At 35.6% G+C, this 15,299-nt stretch overlaps 1 protein-coding gene across 1 annotated transcript in view; it reads right to left on the minus strand.

Moving 5' to 3' along the window:
• The window catches only part of MEP1A (meprin A subunit alpha), a 29,864-nt gene that overhangs the window by 10,040 nt on the left and 4,525 nt on the right, over nt 1-15,299 (minus strand). The window contains exons 6-9 of the mRNA XM_039854091.1: nt 10,083-10,200; nt 5,247-5,422; nt 1,098-1,319; nt 153-302 (exon numbers count right to left, since the gene is read on the minus strand). Coding sequence (XP_039710025.1) covers nt 153-302; nt 1,098-1,319; nt 5,247-5,422; nt 10,083-10,200 — 666 coding nt within the window. The remainder of the gene's footprint in view (nt 1-152; nt 303-1,097; nt 1,320-5,246; nt 5,423-10,082; nt 10,201-15,299) is intronic.

The following is a 15,299-nucleotide window of genomic DNA, read 5'->3' on the forward strand; positions in this document are numbered from 1 at the left end:
TTAATAATAAAGATAAGAGAAATGTCCTCTGTCCTTGTTCAGAATTCTGGGTTTGATAACTAACATCCCAGCTGAAGCAAAACATGCTGGCTGCCGTTGCCAATCGCACCTGATGAACCACCTCAGCGTGTTTACTTTATACCTTCACCAACCTGTGCATTGTCCCACCAAGGTGTGATCCACTTGTCCAGGCTGAGTGCTGTCCTCATGGACCCAGTCAGCGTCATCTCTGGTGCCCTGAATCATCCCACAGATGTTTGCCTTCTCAAAAGCACAATGGTCCAAAAATGTGTGAGTTGTGGCTGCAAATGACATTTTTGCTGCTGGTTAAAAATTTAAGGCATCTCATTCCAAATACTTAATGTCTTGGGCTACTAAGAGCTCATTGTTTAGATACAACAGGATCATGAATCTTTCCTTCTCTTGACTTTTTCTCAAATGCAAATCTTATTGTCATCCACTAGATTATAGAACTTGCCAACATAGACGCAGCCCTATCCACTTCACAGAGTCATCGTCAAATAATGAAAAATCCTATCATGGTGCTTTGCTATTAACACCAACCACAAACTCCTTTAGATCAAGAACAAGGTACCTATAACACTGGGCTTTGTACTTAATATATCTTCTGTACACACACATGGAAGAGAATGAAAGAATGTATTTCTGAAAACTAGTGGGGTCATTTTAGAAAACGTCCCATCTCCGAGCGTTAGATTACTCTAGGAATTCTTTATCCTGGATAAAGAATTTTTCTGGCTACAAAATACCTTCAAGCCTATTACCTATCTTGAGCTTTACATAATGACGCACCCTTCAAAAGGAAGCTAAAGAAATTGGACAATCACCGCTCCTTAAATTGCTTCAATACTTTCACTTTACAAAACACAAACACATAATTGATTTTCGTAACCATCTTGTGATATAGGTGTTATAATTTTGTTACTCATTGAAAAAGAAATAAGGTTATGTAGTTTGTCCATTTCCCTTAACTAGAAGATGAAAGGAGGGTGAAGGAAAGTGTACAAGAAACCTACAGGGCTGGAGAATCTCTGTTGAGGCTCGTGGACCTAACCCTCAGCCCCAGAGGTACTCACTACAATTGTACATTCGGTTCAGCCTCTCCAAATCGATGGCACTGAAATCCAGGCGCTGCCCAATGATGGAATTAAACTCAGGGATCTTGGCCGTGATGGTAGGGACACTTGCATTTTTGTTAAATGAGAAAGGTGCATAGTGCATCACAGACTCGTAATCATAGGGCGTGTTGAGATCTGTGATGAAGTTGTCATCATAGGTGTCAAAGTTGTGCTCGAAACCTGTCAGGAAGAGAATCCACAGGTTCTTTTCAGTCATATTATTTCCTCATCCTACTCTCTTTGACTAGATTCTCAAGCAGAGACCAAAAAAAAGGAAATAATATATGTATGTGTATATATATATATATATATATATACACACACACATATTTTAACATTTCTTAATTAGTGTAATGCTTATAAAATTAATATATATTATTAACTAATATTAACTATCAATATTACTGTATTATATAATGGTATATGCAATTATAATAATGAATATTAAAATACATGTTATAATTAATATACACATATAAATTATCGGATATATATTTAAATCAAAGATTCTTTTATAAATAAATAAATAAATGTGTGTGGGGCGGTTTTATGAAAGAGAAGATAAAAATATCAAAGCGGGAACAGGTGTTCTAAATAACAGAAAACAGAATTTCTGAATTCAGGAAAATTTTCAGAAGTAACACATCTTGTTAATAGCCAAGCATCTCATCCAAGAGCTGTACCTGGCCAGCTCTCCCGCAGGTTAGGAAAAGAAAATCTGAGGGGCAGAGGGAAAAGGTAAGCAGCTGGACAGAAATGGGCATCCTGTCAATCCAGGCTCTCATCCTTCTGTTCCAGAAATAGCCTCATAGATAGAAAAAAAATAAAATAGGAAGAGGAAAATTGACTTTCCTTTCCAAATAAGAAAGGAAAACCTTTTTATGAGATTAGCCCAAGTAAGATAATACATACTACACTGTGATATGCTGAAATAAGAAACCAATCAGATGATCTTTAATCCACTAGCCATCAGGAATTTACTGTTTCAGTTGCAGATTTTTAATTTCCTTCTTAAAAAGTGATAGAAGAACTGAATGAGAGTGCTCATAACTCACTCAGTCATAACTTCTCATCTTCATGTTCTCCTTTTCTTGTTTCCCATCCAGTTACTTTTAACAATTAGAGGGAAGAAAATGTAATTGTCTGTCAAACGCATCCACAGTCAGGATTGAAGAAGTGTGGTGCAACCTGGTGGGTGGTCCAGCAGGTGCAAATGTTTTGGGAACAATCAATGAACCCCTTTGATAAAGACCTTGTTTTAAGTATAAAATGAGAGTACTGATGTTTTATCGTCCCAACTCACGGGGATTTCATGGGGACTTAATTTGAGAGGGATCAAAGCATTTTCAAAAGTGAGACAGGACTGCAAGAAATAAATGACACAAACAGGGAAAGGGGAAAGTAACTTCTTCCAGAGCACTTGGTCCCAGGATGTTAGTTGAGCGGGGAGAATTAGGAAGAGAATAAGGTGGACTGGGGATTGTGTCTGGGATCTCCTGGTGACTCTTGGCAGCATCTTAACAAAGGCCCTTTTGACTCACTGGGTATGTTTTCTTTAACTTTCAATAAAATCATCAGGTTAGCATAGATCATTTTATTCTTTATTATTCAAGTATTCTTATCAGAATACTTTACCAAATAAATGTTTTGAATAATTAATTTTTTTTATTTACTATATTTCGTCATGCCCACTATCTACTGGGAGCTGTGCTAGATAGGTGGTAGCCCCTGGCAGTGAATAGGGCAGGGATGGTTCTGTCTTCAGCAAACTCACAACTGTGAGCCTTGAAAAGGGAGTGATCTGATAAAACAGAGGTCAGTCAGCAAACCTTTTATGTAAAGGGCAAGAGAGAAAATATTTTTGGCTTTGCAAGCCATATGGTCTCTGTCACAACTCGGCATTGCAGCACAAAAGCAGCCATAGACAATACATAAACACATGGGGGTGGCTCTGTCTCCATAAAATTTTATTTACAAAAGAAAGTGGACATGGCCCAAGGGCTGTATGTAGTTAGCAAACCCCTGCTAGACCTCAGAAGTTTTTTCCTTAATGGAAGAAGGAAACAGATCCAGAAAACATAATACTGGATTGAGAAATGGAGAGAGATTTAGGGAGAGAACTTCATTGCCAGTACAGTGTCTTCTTTGGTTAAATAATAAGATTATGACCAACTGAAGATAAGAGGCAATAAAATTCATAAATTACCCTGTGCAATAATAATGTCTTACTTATGATCTTACTAGATTTGATGTCTCATTTGAGAACAGTTCTTCAGTGATGTGGGCAATTTCAATATATGGAATTATACCTGATGAAAATGGAGATTGGAGAGGAGCAAATATGTATTGAGTAACCCATGCTCAACCTAGAGCTGAGCAAGTCTGCAAATTATCCTGGCAAATGTATCGGTTTCCTCTGACAAAGGGGAATTCGGTTGGCCTAAAGCCAGCTTAAAATGCTAAGCATTGTGTTTTTCAAGACTTAAAAATGTGAATGTTTTCTGCTTCTTCACATAAGTTTCAGCTGAGTCAAGTATATATATGGGAAGGTAAGAAATTCAGGCCTCTAGGCAAATATAGACAAAGTCCTTTGACCTATGATCTCACTGTCCTTTCCCCTCTACATAGACTCAGCTATAATGCAATTACCCTGAAAGATAAATATATTAAATTTCATCTGTTATTTCGTATCTGGGTGAATACCCTCTAATATTTCTCTAGATTGGACTGGGAGGCAGAGAACATCATTTGGCCTCTAGATCAGTGATTGGGTGGTAGGATGGATAGAAATGTGTGTATGGGTCCAATCCTGGTAACATATTAGGTTTTTACAAACCATACCATTTACCTCCTTCCACCAGCACTCCATTCATAGGAATATCAGAATAAGAGATACTGAGAGGGACACAGATTGAGAAACCCTATAGGTTACTTTGATATGATTAGTCATACTCATGTGAGAACCACTGATTCACTCTACTCCAAAATGCACTAGTTCTAGCAGAAGTCTTTTGGGGATTCATATTTAATTTTAAAATATGACCAGTTCTTCCAAATCTCTTCAAATAAAATTATTAGAAAGGCACTTTTATAAATGAACTCATATATGAGTGGGATCACAGAAAAAAAAAAAAAAAAAACAACCCAGATAATTACAAGCCAATTATTTGCTTTATGAAAACCATCTGTGGTAATAAGTTATTTCTAATACATTAGTTTCATTAATTCTATTCCTGCCAAAAATAATGCTCTTCCACTCCCTGAACTAATTCCTAATTAAAAATTGGGTGTTTTCAGAAACACAGCATTGACTTTTTTCCCAGCACATCAGGAAACTGATAAATCATGTTTTAGTTTACTCTGAAGCACTCTACTTAGTTGCTTCAAGCAATTAAGGAAGGTAGTGTCCCAGGAAGTCTAACCAAATTAAAGAACGCTGAAATTATTAGAATAACATAACTGTATGATAATATGAGAAATAAAACTGTGTTGTCATGTGTAGAATATAAACTGGGGGCCAAAGAAGAGTGATGCTTAGAGAGGAGAAAGAAGAGGCCAATAAAGTTTGATTAACCAGAACTCAGACCATTAGCCAAAATTAACAGAATTGCGGGTACAATTCAAAGAAAAGCGTTCATTTTTGTTGTTGTTTTGTTTTTAAAAGCCTATCATTAATTTGGTAAAGCACCAAAAAAATCTTGAGTATGTTATCAAGTCGTCATAAATTCAATTTAAAACTCTAGTTGCTACATGAGATTTCACATCCAGAAAAATGACTTTGTCATCCTCGGAGAACTAAATTACTTTACTCACTAAGATGGGGAAGTACATAGCATTTTAGATAGATTTTCAACAAAAAGCAAAGGCTTCTGATTAACTTTCAATTACCTCCCAACATACACCATTTCCTGATACCCTTGTCTGAGATCAGGTACAATCAGATCTGCAGTCTACTGGACAAGTCAACATATCATATCCTCTTTGTATTTTGCATCCCCACTGGAGTAGCTGAAGCACCTGCCCACATACAGATTTGGCCTGGTTATCCCAGCATTGGTCTCTACAAATGATGAAGATTCCACCCATCCACCTTGGGTTTGTACACACCTGGAAGAATTTCATCCCACCAGATTTTCACATAATCATCCCGGTCAGTTCTTGACTGCTCATGGTAAAATCCCAAAGCATGCAGAATCTCGTGTTCAATGATGGCTTTATAGTCACACCCCTGGCCGATGGAAAGGTTCTGTCCCACGTGTTGGTTACCAACCTCGGACCAGCACCTTTAAAGAGGAGAAAAGGAAATTTTCTCCTAGAGAATTCTTAAGTGGCTACAATTCAGAACACAAATTAGAAAGAAGTTAGGTTTGATCTTAAAAAGAAATTATCACTAGCATTCTCATATGCTTATGGTTCAACAATAGGGACTAGTTAAATAAGAAACATTCTCTGGAGGGTGTTTTGCAGGCTTTAAAAATGATGGTCCATTACAAAAATAGCAAATTAATCCTAAAAATGCATCAGACAAAAAGAAGTAAAACTTGGCATCTTTCCCCTCACCTCCACAACCCCATATGGCATTCCAAAGAATAATGGTATAGTTTTTATACCAAAATATTGTCTCTGAGTGGTGGCTGTGGTTGATTTAAATTTTCTCCTTTATTCTCTCACAAATTTCCAAATTTCCTATAACGAGCAGGTGTAAATTTTATGATAATGAAAAGAGCCTCATTACTGACAGCACAGACTGGGCTGCCTAACTAATTTCTAGAGGGCTCCAAGCAGGAAGTACCCATAACCTCCCTCAAAAAACAGTGGACTCAGGAACTGCTGGTAGATACTCTAAATTCCTCATGGTATACAAGTGTGATTTTTCATCTCTATTAGCAAACTCGAATCTTTCCACAAATTGTCTCCTTAGCTGCTTTAAGCTGTAGAGCAAGAAGTTATACTCTAACCAATGCTCAGCAGAATAAAAGATTTGCCAATAGTATTAAATGCTACTGACAGATTGCAAGTTTCTTGGTGACAGTCACACTATCTTACCTGTTTTCCCCAAGAGTGTTAGTATCATATACCTTCAAAGCTTATGGGTTTGATCTTTACTTAAAGATGGATCTTAATTATATTCTAACAACTTTATTAAGGCATAATTTACATACCATAAAATTCATCAATTTTGAGTGTACAATTCAATGATCTTTAGTAAATGTACCAACTGTGCAAGTATTGCCATGATCAAATTGCCTTTCTGACAGTAGAATTTTGTTATAAAATCAGAGTTTACACTGCAAAATATCCACAATCCAGATGACTCATTTATCACTTATTTCTCTCTTTTTTAAACAGCTCTTCCCTAACGGAAAGGTATAAATTGCAAAAATTTTATAACTCTATCACTCTGTGAATTTTTGACCTTGTCTTTCTGAAATAGTTCAATTAACTTCCAGCTTCAAAGAACCAAGACCCTGAAGAATTTGGGGCACTTTGGGCCAGTTTCTGCTTCAGACTTTTTCTTCCCTTATTCCCTTCCTCTAATTTAAATGTAACAGAGACAACTCCTGGACACAGGCAATGAGTCCCCCAGATTCAGGTTTTACAGTGTCCCTCAAAGCTGACCTACCCCTTCATCAGGTACCTGGGGACTGAGTTACAAACTGAAAAAAAAGACCAAAACAAAAACAAACAAACAAAAAAAAACAAAACAAGAAAATCTTACTGAGAAAGGGAGACCTTTTAGAAAGTGATTGTTTTGACTTTATTTTATTTTAAGAGAAACAACTTCTTTCTCTTTGTAAAAAAAGAATATACACACACACACACACACACACACACACACACACACACACACACACACACACACATATACAAACATGCACACACACAAATGGTAGTTGATTAAGAATGGAAATAAAAGTCTTAAGGAAATGGATTTTTTCCCAGAACTTTTTAATGAATAATTAAAAGCTTTGCTACTTTCTTTAAGCAGAGGTTGACAAGAGACAAGACGAAGAAGTCAAAAGCAGAAAACCTCTCAAATCTGTAGTCTTGGCAAGGCCTGAGGTATACTTTAAATGTTTTTCCTTCACATAAATATTGGTTATCTCCATTTATATTACCCACAAAAACCTCAAACAATAAACTACTTGTCCAGAAACAAATTCACTATCGTATCCCCCACATTGATTCTCCAGGCAGTATCCTCAATCCCAGTGAATGAAGTTACCACCCACCAGTCATCCAAATCAAAACTGTTGATCATTCTTGATCCCTCTCTCTTTCTAATTCTTCACATCAACTAATCACCAGTTTCTGATAAGTCCATCTCTTTACATATTTCAGAAATCCATTTCCTCTTCTTTATTTCAACTGCCTCTTTTTAGTGTAGGTTCCTTTTGTTTCTCTCCTGGTCTCTTGCCATCAGTTTTGCCCACTTCAATTCTATTGCTAGAGTAATTTTTCTAAAATGGAAAATTTAACATATTTCTACATAAGAGTCAATTCCCTCACACACAGCTCTTTATTACCAGGCTCCTGTTTGTCTTCCTGGCTCCATCACTCATCACTCTGCCACTTACATGCAAAGCTTCAGACATTCTGAACTTAATGAGTTTGCCCAGTAAGCCAGATTTCCATTCATGTTTATTCTCTTTTCTTTCTTCTTCTCTTTCTCTCTTCTCCTCCTTCTCTTTCTTCTTCCTCCCTCTTTTCTCTTACTCTCATTCTCTTCCCACTTCCATTTCTCCTTCCCCCTCCTCTGCTTCTATGTCCTCCTTTCTTCATCTCTCTAACATTCAGCATGGCTCTTCCTGACACTTCACCTCACACTATGTTAGAGGTTCTGCTTCTGTTCTGTAGCCCATGGCACTTGCCATAGCATATTAGAACTAGTCACCTGTTGTTTCCCCAACACCCCCACTTGCCAGTGGTAAACCTTGTGAGGTCTATGACTGTATCTCATGCTTCTTTGTACTTACAAACTAGCATACTTCCTGGTACATAATAGTATATATATTTTAAATAAAAGAATGAACTAAGAAAATATGCAGGTTAAATAAGGTACTTAACTTGTATCTAAGTAATCGTCAGAATTTTACTTTTTCACTGCTATTTTTTGCATATTTTTTTCTTAAGAGGCTGAATCATGTGCTAACTTCTTCTTCATCTCTGTTATCCATCCATGATTAATAAAAACTCCACCATCAGGGGAGAAGATATTCACATATGATACATCTGATAAGAGGTCAATATCCAAAATATATAAAGAATTCATACAACTCAATAACAAAAAGCAAACAATCCAATTAAAAATATAAGCAGAAGACCTGAACAGATATTTCTCCAAAGAGGAAATACAAATGGCCAATAGACATATGAAAAGATGCTCAAGGTCATTAATCATGAGAAAAATGCAAATTAAAACTACAGTGAGATGTCACCTCACACCTGTCAGAATGACTATCATCAATAAATCAAAGAACAAGTGTTGGCAAGAATGTGGAGAAAAGGGAACCCTCATGCACTGGTGAAGGGATCGTAAATTAGTACAGCTGCTATGAAAAACAGTCCGGAGGTTTCTCAAAAAATTAAAAATGGATATACCTTTTGACCCAGCAATTGTACTTCTGGGTATTTATCCAAAGAAAACCAAAACAATAATTCATAAAGATCTATGCACCCCTATGTTCATGGCAGCACAATTTACAATAGCCAAAAAATGCAAGAAAACTAAATGCCCACTAACAAATGATTGGATAAAGAAGTTATGGTTCGTATATACAATGGAATATTACTCAGCCATTAAAAAAATGAAATCCTACCATTTGCAACAACTTGGATGGATCTAGAGGTTATTATGCTGAGTGAAATAAGTCAGAGAAAGATAAATATGACATGATTTCACTTATATATGGAATCTAAGGAACAAAAGGAACAAGCTAATCAAAAACAGACTCACAAATATAGAGGACAATCTGGTGATGGCTAGAGAGGAGGGGAGTTGGGCTGGGAGTAAGGGATGAAAGGCTAAAGAAGTATAAATTAGTAGTTAATAGATGGTCATGGGGATGGACATGAGGAATGCAGTTAGTATTAGTGTAATGGTGTGGTGTAGAGCCAGAGGAGAGAAAGAGAAATCAGGGGGATTGTTCATAAACTATATAAATATCTAACCAGTGGACTGTATAATTGAAACTAAAAACAAACAAACAAACAAACAAACAAATAAACAAAATTCCACCATCAGAACTTGACAACCAAATCCAGCCAACACTTAGAAGTAGTGATGGGAATTGCAGTGTGAGCTAATACCTCCGGGCTGGGCTTCAAGAAACAAACATACAGAGTGACAGCAGAGGGAAGCTTTGCTTCCCAACCTCATCTGCCCAGGTTGGTTGACACAACTACCACAAAAGAAAATGGGCTTTAAAAATAAATAAATAAATAGATAGATAAATAAATAAATAAATTATATAAATAATACATACATAAATATATATATATATATGTATGTATGTATGTATGTATACATACACACACACCAATTATTTCTTCTTAGAAATAAATAACTATCAAGGACAAATTTATGTCTAGAACTTTTCAAAAAGGTCCAGCAACAGAGTAGCATAACTTAAAACAGTACATAAAAAGATTGTAATTTATACTTTAATAAACTTGACTTTTAATAAGTACTGTAATTTAAAACATGACCTAAACAGAGAAAAAGAATTGAGATAAATCTCCCTGGGACCCAGAAGTATCCAAACAGTTAATTCTCTACCTAATATGTTAAAAATGTTATATAATTTAAAAATTTGCAATGAAAGATTTGATTTTGCTTTTAGTTTCTTTCCAATTTCTTCTTTTAGCCTTTGAAAAAGATATGTCACTTTTTATAAACCAAAAGATACACAATTTTCACACTCTATAAAATTTCATACTAACCCATCAAACTGCTGAAAGATGATATATGAGTTCTCTCCTTCATAGGGCTTGAAATCCACACAAGACTTGAGGCGGTACATTTCAAAGGCATAGAGAATAGCTCCTTTGGCATTCAGCTCTGCAGAAATCAGTGAAAATATCAATGAGCATTATTTAGATCTTGGATAATGTACATAACACAGTTTAGATAAAATCATGCCACCATATGAAATTCACAAAGGTCCATTATAGATTTATTTTTGGCAGTAAATAGATTCCTTGGAAACTAAGACTGAAAAATTATTTGTGGACATAAATGTCACCTGAATACTCTAAATACATAATGTAAATATAACTACAAAATAAGAATACATGTATGTATGTGTATGCAGCTAAACAAAATCATAAAATAACTCCCCCACTTTCTCTTTTGCCTTTCTATCCATTCAAGTAGAGATTCTGGGTGCTTTACCTCAGGAGAGGCACATGGCTTTCATTCATACTGATGAATAGATAAAGTACTTTGGAGAGAGGCAATGAAAACGCTGTTCCTTATCCCAGTCTAAAAAGACATTCCCTCTTGCTGGAATAAGAGAGCAGAATGTAGAGAGATTTGTGGATTCTGAAAGCATTAGTACATATGGTACATATTAGTACATATACCCTGCTTCTTTGCAAGATCCCTGGGAAGATGGCAGGGCTAGACAGGCAGCACTACAGACAGCCTTAGAAAAAATTGCTATAACTCAAGTTTGAAAACAAAGGAGTAGAAGTCTAATGGATGTAAAGAGACAGGTGCCTACTGGTAAACTGTGTGGACCAATGACCAAAGATCAAATGTCTTTTTTTTTTTTCTTTTTATTTTCACCTAACATGCTCACCCCCTAGTGTTGCATGAGACAAGGATGGGACAGGGAAGAAAGATGTTCCAGAGGAATGGAGATTCTGTTTTACTTTGTGTGTGTTTTCCTTGTGGTTTCTTTGTGTGTGTTTACTTTGTGGTTTTTCTCTCCCATCAACTCACTGAAGTAGGTCTCCAAGTTCAAAATAAAGCTAAGTCATATAAAATTAAGTTGTATTTCCTGCACATTTGGTTTTGTGCATTCTCTTAAAGAATTTGTAATTCTTGGCAGTTTATTATTTACTTGTTTCATGTTATTCTGGCCCTTATTTCATTTAATAAGCTACAAAGTTGGAGACTCTACAGTTCAGATGTCATAAGATCACATCAAAGTCATTAAAATGATAGTCTTTGGAAAAATTAGTTAATTAATGTTAAAAAAAACAACAACAGAAAACAACAAGAGCTTGAATTAAATTTATTGGAGGATTTTCATGATCTCTTACTATTCTTTCTTAGTGACATCTATAATATGAAGGTATGTACCCAAGACAGCTTAGTTTTCACAAAAGTGTAAGGAAAAAACATTTGATTTTACTAAAATCATGCTGTCAATAAGGTTACGTTGCTTTTGTTATCCTCAAGCCAAATAGAGGGAGTACTAAGAATGGTTAATTTCAAAATCACATCATTTTTGACCTTCTCATACCTGAATAAGTTATAAAAAGGGAATCAAACAATTATACAATAATTTTGTAAAAACCGTTCCAACATTATTTGAACTTAAAAAAAGGAATTGAAGCCTACTTGAAGCCTCCTTTTTCACCATGAAGCCAATCCCAAGTGTGCTTCCTCTGAAAGTCACACTTGATATTTTGAGCATTGTCTTTATGCAGGTGGTCTGCTCCACTCTGGACATTCATTGTTAGCTCCTTGTTAGGAAGGAGCTTACCTTTTGCCTCATTGTATTCCTACTTCTCAGTTCTTTGCTCTGCCATGACAGAGTAAGTTTTACATAGTTCTGTCTTAAACAGTCATGTTAGATTTGAAAGTCACTAGTCTTCTTTAACCCTGGATCAATTAGTATGAGAAGAGTTTACTTCAGATAGCGATGATTGTACATATTAGAAGATGAGCATAGGATGGCTAATTATATTCAGTTTAAGACTCCATTGACAGAATTTTTGATCTGGTACTGGTGGAGGAGCTTGAATCTGACTAACTCTCTTGCACATAATAACTATTAACTTTGGGGAAAAAATAAGAAAAGAAAGTTTTTTAATGCACTGTAAAATAACGAAAATGGAGAAACTATAGGAAAGTTTATTCTTGAAAGGAGGAAATATCATTGATTAAGATTCATATTTATACAGCTTTTGCATGAGGGCATGCCCCAATTCTTTCAGTGTGGGGAAGAGAGAATTCAAACATAAATTTGCAGTTGTGCTTTCTTGACATCTTACAGGGAAGATTTTGGGATTGCCTGAGTGGCTGAAAATCAAGGGAGGAAATCTTGGAAAGTAAAGCGCCATGATTGATTGAGGACTGGTGGTTCCAAAATCTTTGTATAAACAGCTCTCCAACTTTGTCTGACCCATGAACTCTGCATGAATGGGAGAGGTCTCCAAGAAACTTAGTGGAAAGTAGCAGGCAAAGGCCTATTAAATTAAACAGATATCTCAGCTGCTTCCCACCACAGTGGAGAGAGACTTTGCAGTTTGAGTCACGTCAGTTAGAGGGGATGGGAAAACTCTTGGGCAGTCCACTGAAACTCCAGAGAGGCCATGATTATATCCCAGCACAAAAGGATTTGCTTTGAACTAAGGACAAAACCAAAACAAAACCTCCACAAATCTAAGATGATTAGTCAGTAATTTACTGCTCTAACAAATTAACACAATTCAGAGGAGAATAACAGAATGCAGAATCTCTAAAATGTAATATTTACAATATCTAATATATAACCAACACCAACAATCACCTTGACCTATTTAATGCCGATAGAATAACGTGCCCCCAAACTGCAGAATATAAGTTATTTTCAAGTTTACATGCAACATTCACCAAGATAGACCACAGATTAGATGACAAAACATGTCTCAGTAAATTTCAAGAGATTGAAATCTTATAGAATATGTTCTCTGACCTCAAAGAAAACTTGAAATCAATAGTATACTATCTAGAAGAGCTCCAAATATTGGAAATTTAAAAACACACTTCTAATTGACCCATGGATTTTTTAAAAATCACAGCAGAAATTAGAAAATATTTAAAGTAAAATTTAATAAAGATGCAACATATTAAAATATGTGGAAAACAGTAAAATCAGTACTTCAAATAAAATGTATGGTTTTAGATGCCATATTATAGCATTATATTAGAAAAAAGAGGATTTAAAATCAATGATATAAATTTCCACCTTAAATATAAAAAAAAAACAAATTTAACCTGATATAAGTACAAAGAAAGAAAAAAAGATAAGAGCAGAAAGCAACAAAATTCAAATCAGAGAAGCAAGAGAAAATTAACAAGTCAAAAGCTGGTTCTCAGAAAAAATTAAGAAAATTAATAAAGTGTTTTAAAAGAACACAAGTCACAGACTGAGAGAAAATATTCATAGATATCTGACAAAGGAATTTATAATATATAAAATTCTACAAATAATGAAAAGACAAATAATACCATAAAAAATCATGAAGTTAAATACTTTCTAAAAAATACACAAATGGCCAATAGCACATGAAAATGTACTAAATATCATTAGTCATTAGGGAAATTTGAACTAAAATCACAGTGACATACCATTTTACAATCATAGAATGACTACAATTAAAAGATTAACTTTTAATTTAACATATGGGACACCTGTACATTGTTAGTGAGAATAAAGAATGGGATTTTCTTATGAAGTTAAACATATATTTACCATGTGATCAAGCAATTTACCCAAGATCAATTAAAAACATATTCATACAGATTTGTACAAGAATGATCACAGCAGCCTTCTTTATAACAGCCCCAAACTTGAAACAACCCAATGTCCAAGCACAGAAATATGGATAAATAGTTACAACATATTCATACAAAAGAATATCACTTAAGAATAAAGAGAATTAACTACAGAATGATCTACAACAATATGGAAAAAATTTAAAAACATGTTAAGCAAAAGAAGCCAGATACAAAAGTAGACATACCGTGTAATACCATTTATCTGTAAATCAGTTGTAAATCAGGTAAACTAATCCACAGAGAAAAAATTAGAATGGTAGTTGTCTCTTGGGGAGTGGGGATGGGGGCTGGCTGGAAACAAGCATATAGAACTTTCTGGAGTGATGGAAGTATGTGTTACGTAAGCTTAGGCATTTATCAAAATCCACTGACTTATACACTAATTTGTATATTTTACTCTATGTAAATTTAATAAAGGAATTCTACACAAATATTGAACTCTAATTAGTATGGTTACTTTTCGCAATGGTGTGGGCTCAGGTATCTGAACATTTTTTTAACTCTGAAGGTGATTCCCATGTGGACCTGCTTGAGAACTATGACTGTATCCTTACTGCTGCTACCTATTCTAGGCCACCTGTCTTCAATCTTGCTCTCCATTAACCTCTCACCTACCTTGCTGCTCAAGAGACCTTGCTACTCAAGCTGTGGCCAGAACAACAGCATCAGCTTTCACCTGGGGGAGTGCCAAATCTCAGGCCCCACCCCTGCCCTACTCTGAGTTTTAACAAGCTCCTCCAGGGACCCTTAGCACATTAAAGTCTGAGAAGCACTAACTTACACCTTACAGAGTCATAGTGAAAGGTAAATAAAATATCAGGTGAAGGCAGCAGTGCCTGGCACATAATAGAGATTCAATAAGTCTTGGTAGGAGGAAGTAGCACAGGTGTGACAAACAGGAAGACAAATGGTCATGGCAAACAAATAAACAAAAAAATATTTTAAAGTTGATGTTTCTCAAATCATGTCCCAGTAAATATGAGTGGTCCATGAACTGGCAAGTGTACTGGAAAAACACTAGGGAAAAACAACTCAGCTCAATTTTCCATAAAATAACTGACAACAATAGCTTTTGTTTATATCTAGCTCTTTTCTGGAAAAGGGATCGGAGGCAGCACTAAAAACAGTGATGCAAAATTGACATCTCCCGAGAGTGGGGGCAGCCGAGCAGCCCATACAGATTGAATGGTCTTGTCCTCGCTCCCCCTCTCCTCTCTAATCTTCCTCAGTCTACCCAGATGGGCCTCACAGGCCAGGTATCAGTCAGCTGCTTGAGGTTAGCCAGTGTCCACATGTGGCTTCTAATATTTATTTGTTCCCACCAACTATTATTTCCAACAATGAATAAAATGTAACAGTCCTTTATCTTAAGAGAGATAAAAGAA

Source organism: Pteropus medius, unplaced genomic scaffold (assembly GCF_902729225.1).
Source record: "Pteropus medius unplaced genomic scaffold, Ma_sr-lr_union100, whole genome shotgun sequence".
In the NCBI taxonomy this organism is placed as follows: Eukaryota; Metazoa; Chordata; class Mammalia; order Chiroptera; family Pteropodidae; genus Pteropus; species Pteropus medius.